The 8,791-nt window shown below is 37.8% G+C and overlaps 3 protein-coding genes across 5 annotated transcripts in view; 1 reads left to right on the top strand and 2 right to left on the bottom strand.

The window, feature by feature from the left end:
* The window catches only part of LOC109835787 (cysteine synthase), a 28,684-nt gene extending 22,852 nt beyond the window's left edge, over positions 1-5,832 (bottom strand). The window contains exon 1 of one of the 3 annotated variants that reach the window (XM_020403813.1): positions 5,377-5,832. The gene's annotated coding sequence lies outside the window, so the exon portion shown is untranslated. The remainder of the gene's footprint in view (positions 1-5,376) is intronic. The other 2 variants (XM_020403815.1, XM_020403814.1) reach the window with 2 other exon arrangements.
* LOC109835788 (glutathione S-transferase T3-like) lies at positions 1,304-2,352 on the bottom strand. The gene is made up of 2 exons (XM_020403816.1): positions 2,065-2,352; positions 1,304-1,985 (listed from the first exon to the last, which is right to left on the bottom strand). Exons 1-2 carry the CDS (start codon positions 2,350-2,352, stop codon positions 1,380-1,382), a joined length of 894 nt encoding a protein of 297 aa, XP_020259405.1. The 3' UTR covers positions 1,304-1,379.
* On the top strand, positions 3,243-8,578 carry LOC109835618. Its single transcript, XM_020403589.1, has 4 exons — positions 3,243-3,729; positions 5,714-6,030; positions 6,394-6,591; positions 8,174-8,578. The coding sequence occupies exons 1-4, from the start codon at positions 3,243-3,245 to the stop codon at positions 8,309-8,311; spliced, it is 1,140 nt and encodes a 379-aa protein (XP_020259178.1). The 3' UTR covers positions 8,312-8,578.

Raw genomic sequence — 8,791 nt, 5'->3', positions numbered from 1 at the left:
AAAAAAATCCATTCAAAGTACAAAAAAAGGTAACAATATGCCAACTGAATATGTAACTGGACCATGAACAGTGGAACAACAACCGTATAGTTTTTTTTCAAAGTAACATACTAGTCATAGGTGGGAAGAAAGTGAAAAAGAATACATAGATGATGAACATCTACTTATGCCAATTCCAGACATAAACAAAGAGACCAAACTCCCTAAAAGAATACATAGATGATGAACATCTACTTATGCCAATTCCAGACATAAACAAAGAGACCAAACTCCCTAAAGCTTATCTGGAATATAAAAAGAACAGAGACAATGGTTCGACTTTCAGTAAATGAATAAAAGCATACAAATGAAATGATAAGTGTTATACTACAGTTTTCGTAATCACGTATGAAGAATCCCTATCAAACATAGGCCAGTGGAGGACTAATGCTGAAGCTGATGGGAACCGAAATAGGCTGTCTCTATAAGAAGGCTTTCAAGAGAGTAACAGATACTAAAGTTCAAAAACACCTCACGGGGGCCAATTTTTGGTACTGTCTAATATTTTGTCAAGAATTTTTTGTGTCAAACTACATGATTTTCAAGCAAATGAAAATGAACTACGCAAAAATGAAGCTCGAAATCTGACCAACAATAAGCAGCGCTATAGAATTACCTCATGTTCAACACCATACCCTTACATATTATTGAAGCTTGAAGATAGTATTTTCCTTTGGGGAACTTAAATATGTATGACCATGAATCTGAAATATTAATTGCAGCACAAGAAAACCGGACGGGCACGCGTTTACACTAGATCATAGCAAAAGACATGATACCTAAGACCATCTCCAACGCAGCGGCATTTTGAGGCGAAAAGGGAAAATGCCGCTGCGTGGGAGCTCCAATCGAGCGGCATTTGTTGCCGCATTTTGACGGGGATGAACAGCGCGACGCTATATTTGGCGTCGCACTGTTCATCCCCCATTACTGTTTTTTTTTTATTTTTTTATTTTTCAATTTTTTTTAAACCTCATACTTTTATATATTTACAATTTGTCCCCAATTGTTTCATTAAATATATAAAACAACCCTAATAATATTTAAATTTTATAATTTCACCCCAATTGTATAATGTGGACAAAATAAATTATGGTTTTTTTAAATTAAAAAAATGCTAAAATTTAACAGACATTATTATTAATTATAATATTAAAATCTAGACATACATAATATAAAACTTCATTAAAGAGCAATCATAATACATAATTCAAATATAAATTACATATCTGAAATACATAACATATAAAAACTGACACACATAATATAAAACTTCATTAAAATAAAACATAAAATACAAACTAAACATGGTGACGTTACTTAAGATGGACAAGCAACTCTCAATAATCTGGTAGATCGGGGCCAGAGTGTCCAATATCATTAAAATAATTGCCAAAATTAGAAGCAGACCCTTGTTCTTGTTGATTTCTTTTTTGTATTATTTTAATCTGTTGAGCTCGAACGTACTCACGCACGTTTGGATCAGCAATGGAATTCAAATCTTTCATTATAATTTTCCATTCATCTCTATCTTTTTTCATGGCTATCTTTTCTCGTTCGATATCAAATGCTTCTTGCCTGTCCAAGCTCGCCTTGTCTAACCTGTCTATAAGTCGATTGTTGGAGGTCTCGATGGAGTCCACTACACTTGACTCATGATCATCATTTTTCCTTTTCAATTTAGCTTTTTTTACCCCAATAGGTCGTTCAGATGGAGTAAATGATGACAATCCAGGAGATGTTGATATAGGAGATTCCGGAGTGGGATTATCTGATTGTGACGAGTCGAAGTTCACACTTTGGGATTGTCTTCGACCAACTTGTCTTGCTGTGGGGACATCATCTTTGAATTTTTCGAAATTTTTAACCATATTCCAGACATGATCAAATTTGAAACCTTTTTTGTACTTCGGTTCTTGCATAAATAACATCTTTGCTCGAACTAACTGTAAATTATAGTGAACATCAAGTTATGTATTTCAACAATAATAATAAAATTCAAACGATAATTAATAGAATACTTACAATATCTTCATCTGAAGCACCACTTGGATTCAGATTCTCTACTTGTCTCAAGCACGCATTCAATTTCCTTACTTCATTACTTATAATTTCCATTCGAGAACGAATTGATCGGCTCGTACGCATCTCAAAATGCTGATCTCGAAGTTCATTGTATTTGTCCTCCACACGAGACCAAAATGCATCTCGAGACTGGTTTCTACCGATAATAGGGTCTTGAGAAATATCCAAGAATACTTGACAAAGGAGCACATCTTCAGTAACCGTGTACCCAGTTGATCGAACAGACATTTTTTTGTAAAAAGCGGTTGGTTTGGAGATCAGAAATACTTTGAAGAAATACTTCGAATTGGGTGGCTTGAAGTAGAAACCGTGAATGTTATTTATAGCCAATCCAAATTTGTTTTTTTTGTTTGAATTTGAATTTGAATTTGAATTTGAATTTGCGGTTGGTTTGAATTTGTCGGTGGTCAACATTTGAAATTGAATCATTTTGTACAAACTGATCAGCTTTACACATTATCCAACGTTGTCGGTGGGAATCAATTTTTGAAATCAGGTCAGCTTTACACATTGTCCAACGTATACAAAGCTCAGCTCTCCTTGAATTGTGTGAAAGCTTTGTACGAGTGGGAATCAATTTTTGAAATCAGGTCAGCTTTATACATTGTCTAACGTATACACAGCTCAGCTCTCCTTGAATTGTGTGAAAGCTTTGTACGAGTCGGAATCAATTTTTGAAATCAGATCAGCTTTACACATTGTCCAACGTATACACAGCTCAGCTCTCCTTGAATTGTGTGAAAGCTTTGTACGAGTGGGAATCAATTTTTAAAATCAGGTCAGCTTTACACATTGTCCAACGTATACACAGCTCAGCTCTCCTTGAATTGTGTGAAAGCTTTGTACGAGTGGGAATCAATTTTTGAAATCAGGTCAGCTTTACACATTATCCAACGTATACAGCTAAAAGCAAATTTGAATTTTGTGACAAATTGATAACAGCTGGAAAGCATTTCCTAAAATCAGCTCAACTTTACACATTGTTCAATGTATACAGCTAAGCAAAGTTTTATAAATAGCATACTAGATTAGGTACATCCACACAATTACTCATTGTTGTGTTAAAATTATTATTCTCCATTTCTGCATACTTCAGTCATTCTTTTCTTACTTCAAAAATGAATTTCGATGTTGGAGGTCCATCATACTTATCATCATCTTCATCTTCGGATGATGATAATTTTCTGTCCAATATCATTGCAGAGATTGATGAAACCGAAGAAGTAATTTGTGAGTACATCAACAACAACATGATCCTCGTTAACAATTTACGTCAACACAACTACCAACCGATCCATGGTGGCTCGATTCCCGGTCATGCAGTGATCAACCGCGATCGAGAAAATGCGCATCAGAATTTGGTCATAGATTACTTTGCCGATAATCCACGTTTTGGAGAAGATATGTTTCGTCGTCGATATCGGATGTCAAGAAGTTTGTTCCTTCGTATTGTTGATGCAGTGAAAGATCATGACTATTACTTCCAACAACGAAGTGATGGACTTGGTAGAATGGGATTATCACCGTTACAGAAAGTAACAGCTGTTTTTCGCATGTTGGCATACGGTCTACCAGCTGATGCTACGGACGAATACGTTAAAATAGGTGAGTCAACAGCAATTGAAAGTATGACAAAATTTTGTCGTGCTATGGTGGAAATATTCGCAGAGCGGTATCTACGAACACCTAACGCTAACGATATTGCTAGGCTACTCTATATTGGAAAAAAAACGTGGTTTTCCAGGAATGTTAGGAAGTCTTGATTGTATGCATTGGAAATGGAAAAATTGTCTTTTCAAAGTAAAATACTAGTCATAGGTGGGAAGAAAGTGAAAAAGAATACATAGATGATGAACATCTACTTATGCCAATTCCAGACATAAATAAAGAGACCAAACTCCCTAAAGCTTATCTGGAATATAAAAAGAACAGAGACAATGGTTCAACTTTCAGTAAATGAATAAAAGCATACAAATGAAATGATAAGTGTTATACTACAGTTTTCGTAATCACGTATGAAGAATCCCTATCAAACATAGGCCAGTGGAGGACTAATGCTGAAGCTGATGGGAACCAAAATAGGCTGCCTTGTATTTTATTTCCTGTTGTGTTCTTGAATGTAATATTTTGGCAATATCAATAATAAAAATATAATATTTTAGCAATCAAGTTATTTTAATTAATAAAATAATATTTTATTGTTTTATTAGTTTAATTTTTAAATAATAAATCATTTTGTTTGGAAAATATGTGAAAAAATAAAATTTGATATGTGGGGTTAATTGTTGAAATAGTTAAAAATATAGGGAATAAAAAATAATCATATAAAAGTAGATAAAAAGAAAGATACTGAGAATATTCCTTTTTGGTGCAAAAAATGGTGCAATGGGTTGGAGATGAATTACTGTTAGATGTGACTTTTGCACCATTTTGGTGCAAAATTTGCACCATTTTGAGGCAAAGGGTTGGAGATGCCCTAACTAAAATTTGCTCCGCTATGAGGCCAACTCCATATGGGTAACACGACGAAGAAAAGTCATAATAAAAAAGATCAAATCAAACGCAAAAAGTTTCATAACAACCACATTAATATATGTGAGCTGAGAAAAGAGTTCTTTCCCACTAAAATTTCAAGTAGAAGAAAAAAGAAAAAGCAGAGGATAGAAAAAGAGGAGATTTTCTTAATAAAGTCAAAACCACACTTGTCCGAATACAAATAAATTTCCGACAACTACGAACTCTTTCCAATGACCATCTTCTCCTGTCTAGTAAGAGATGAACATCTCCAATAATATGCTTAGGTTACACTATAACAACATGGAACATATAAATACCCTCAAAGTTACATACGAAAAGGTGGTCATCAACCAGATTAAATCAAAATTGAACCTTTCCGTCATCAACGTATAACCTAACCCCCAACCAACCAACCAACCAACCAGCAATTGAATCCCACGCGAATTTCCCACTGCTCTATTCTTCAACAAAAAAAAAATTAACAAGACGTTGAAGTGGGATCCACAAATCTCCATCCAAAATCATCAAAGAATAGAATAATCCCAGTTTCGGCTAATAAACATCTTAAATTTCCTCAGGTAAAGAAGAAGCCAAATTTAATGCTGAACTCAAAACTCTATTATGAACAAGAGGAGTAGAAAAGTAACCAGTGTCGGGATCCTCGACCAAACACAAACCAAAGAGATAAAAACAGCAGAATAAACAGATAAATCAATGTAATGAAGAAAGGCTCACCTCACCCCCCTGAGAGAGAGAGAGAGAGAGAGAGAGAGAGAGAGAGAGCGAGGGGGTGGAGACTTCAACAAAGACGACACCTTTCTCCCCTGTGCGCAGACTATTATATGTACGTAAGAAGAACAGAAGAAGGACATATCAATTTCTGGACGATTCTGCAGCAGGTGAGTTGGGGCGTGACAGGCTGGATAATTGGATATGCTCTGTCATCATCCGAACCCGACAAACGACGGGTCGGGTTCTGATGCTAATGGGTATGTATGGCCCCCGATTACCCGATAACCCAAATTCCATTCTATCGCCGAGCATGTTTTTTGTGTGGTGGACGATCATTAATTATTTGGGGCCGAGGATCCAGCCAGCGCCAGCAACGGAAGTAGGCGGCAGCAGCAGCAGCTAGGGATTTCTGAGGAGGGGGACGAGGAGGGAGGAACAGGGGCCGTTGGCGCTATCAAATCCCTGTTCGATCCGAACGAGGAAACCAAGTCAGGAAAGGTACTGCCCAAGGCCTACTTGAAGGCCGCGAGGGAAGTGGTGAAGACTCTCCGAGAGTCGCTGGAGGAAGACGGCAAGGATGTGGCCAAGTTTAGGAGGAGTGCTGATGCTGCCGAGGAGTCGATTAGAGCAGGGCCGGTCCTGAGCATTCGGGGGCCCTAGGCAAAAACTTGAACAAAAATCTTAAAGGGGCCCTCCTATATTCATAATTTCATATAGGGCAAATTTGCAAAATAGACCGTTTTTGGAAAATAATTAGCGAAATAGACCGTTTTTGGGAATAATTAGCAAAATAGACCGTTTTTTGGGAAAAGAGGTCGATTTTGAAAAAGGGTTCAGAAAACATACGGGACTACTAGTCCCGTATGTTTAATTTCATGATTAGTACACTCAGAAAATATACGGGACTACTAGTCCCGTATATTTTCTGTTTGCTAAAACTGCCAAGCAAATCCATCTTTGTTGGTTGGCGAGGACTTAACCCACTGCGTTTTTATCTTCTATTTTTTTCCAGAAATTTAGAGGATGGAGAGTGAAATAGTAATCAGGTACAGGATCGTGGGAGTTGGGATGATGGGCAGAGAGCACATGACCAACCTCTCCCACCTCCGCTCCCACGGCGCCGTCCTCACGTGCGTTGCGGACCCTCACCCCGCTTCCCAAACCCTGGCCCTCCAACTCTCGGAATCCCTCTCAGTCCCCAGTTCGCCTCCTCTTAAGGTGATCGAGCAGGCCGTGCCTTCTCAATTGAACTGCTGCCCATCACCTTGTTTTATTTATTTATTTATTTTTCTTCAGATTAAAGCTAGTTTATTATTTTTTTTTGGTTTCAAAAAGGTGTTTTCGCGGCATGCGGAGCTGCTGGACAGTGGGACGTGCGACGTGGTGGTGGTGTCGTCGCCCAACATGACCCATTTCCAGATCCTGATGGACATCATCGCTCACCCGAAGCTGCTTGGCAGTGGGTTAAGTCCTCGCCAGCCAACAAAGATGGATTTGCTTGGCAGTTTTAGCAAACAGAAAATATACGGGACTAGTAGTCCCGTATATTTTCTGAGTGCACTAATCATGAAATTAAACATACGGGACTAGTAGTCCCGTATGTTTTCTGAACCCTTTTTCAAAATCGACCTCTTTTCCCCAAAAACGGTCTATTTTGCTAATTATTCCCAAAAACGGTCTATTTCGCTAATTATTTTCCAAAAACGGTCTATTTTGCAAATTTGCCCTTTCATATATGTTATGCACAGATTCATACTTTGTTTATACAACTAATTCATGTATGTTAATAATGTTATGCACAGATTCTTGCTGTATAGAATCAATAACAAAGCAAAAGTATTATTAGGTCATGAAGTGATGAAACAAAGATATCATGCTATTCTAAGTATAGTCTGTTATCTGTATAGAATTATAGAAATATTCAATTATTCAAATATACTTATATACCTTGTAACCTTGACGGAGTCGCCGGCCAGAGGAGGCGCAGATGGCGGACTGCGGACGGTCCGGACGGAGTCGGGAAGAAGAAACGTCACTTCAGAGAGAGTCAGAGAAGAAGAAGAGAGGTCGGCGATCAGACGGCCACTTCGGAAATCGGAGAGACCAAGGGTTTTTCGTTTTTGTATTTATAGCCTCTAACACTTTTGCATAAAAATCCTCGAGGACAGCGGGCCGTATATAAGCCAAGAGGTCTTAACTAACCTGATCTTTAATTTCCTTCCTACATGCGATTATCTCACCCGACTTGCTTGCATTTTACATATGGGCACGTACGGTTCTCGTAGACTGAGAGGTTAGCTGCCTGTGGGTATGTGATATTTACAAGTAACGCAGAGTTAAAAACACTCTAGCTTCACACAAGGCACGCGTGCTAAGCGGGTGTTTGTATTGTCAATATCTCAGTTCCCTCAAATTCAAACACGCTTCAAATCAACTTCATGTAACTTTAAATACACCTTTAATTTTACAGGAGAATGAACATCATCATCATCATTCACACTAGCTCAAAAGTCTTTTACCATAAATGATAACATAATCCAAGCCAGCTCTCGTGTGTTCTAGACTAGCCAATTATGCAGATGTTTTACTGTTAGGACCACAAATTTTTCGTTGATCAAACTCGTAAAGCTGTGATCATACCAGGAGTATGATGAACCTATAATGTGCATTTTTTTATCATTAATATTAGCCGCTAGTTGCCCTTATTTCTCAGAAAATAGAGAGAATATACTTCGTTTCAATACACAGTTTGATTGAATTATGATCTCAAACATCTGTTTTGTCTTATCACTCACTCCAGGAATCATATGTTGCACTGGAGAAAGCAATCAGGTCCCTCGCGAGCTTCTATTCGAAAGCTGGCCCCTTTGCAGCGCTCTCAGAGGAAGTGAAAACGAGCGTTCTGGATGACTTGAACTCTGCGGAAGCATATCTATAGCTAAACGTGCATGACCCTCAGTTGTGTTCTGAATCTTATCGTCGTCGGTCTAGTAGTTGTTGGCCATTCGATCCTCTTGTTTCGGTTTAGTTTTTACCTCTTTCTTGATGGTTTGCCCCTTTGGTAGGTCGGTACTCATTTGTTTTCCCTCATACGAGGGTCATAAGCTGATTAATTAAACTATGTTGAGAACCTTGTGGCTGCATATTTGTTTGCATGTTGTCTTCTGACCATATATTTAACTGCTTAAACTAGCGAGTGCAAAGTGTATTACAGTGGCAAACTCTCTGATTATCGTGGAACCTATGGGACTCAAGGCTAATTACTTTTTTCGCATCTTTTCTTCAACAATGTTTTAAATTAAGCTATATGCAAGACAGTCACAAAATCTACATCACTACTATCATGTATCTCAAAGGTGTTCAGCTTGACAGCTTGTGAAGTTCATATCAAAGTCCATGTATTTTTTTCCATTTTAAA

This window comes from Asparagus officinalis, chromosome 3 (genome assembly GCF_001876935.1).
Source record: "Asparagus officinalis chromosome 3, Aspof.V1, whole genome shotgun sequence".
NCBI lineage: Eukaryota > Viridiplantae > Streptophyta > Magnoliopsida > Asparagales > Asparagaceae > Asparagus > Asparagus officinalis.
This window is presented reverse-complemented; position numbering and strand designations above follow the sequence as displayed.

Excerpts from the sequence above, each read along its gene's own strand:
- LOC109835788 (XM_020403816.1), bottom strand. The coding sequence starts at position 2,352 with ATGTCTGTTCGATCAACTGGGTACACGGTTACTGAAGATGTGCTCCTT. Across the intron at positions 1,986-2,064 it reads GTGCTTCAGATGAAGATATT|TTAGTTCGAGCAAAGATGTT; the intron begins GTAAGTATTCTA and ends TATAATTTACAG.
- LOC109835618 (XM_020403589.1), top strand. The coding sequence starts at position 3,243 with ATGAATTTCGATGTTGGAGGTCCATCATACTTATCATCATCTTCATCT. Across the intron at positions 6,031-6,393 it reads TCCTGAGCATTCGGGGGCCC|AGGATGGAGAGTGAAATAGT; the intron begins TAGGCAAAAACT and ends CCAGAAATTTAG. Across the intron at positions 6,592-8,173 it reads CCAGTTCGCCTCCTCTTAAG|GAATCATATGTTGCACTGGA; the intron begins GTGATCGAGCAG and ends CACTCACTCCAG.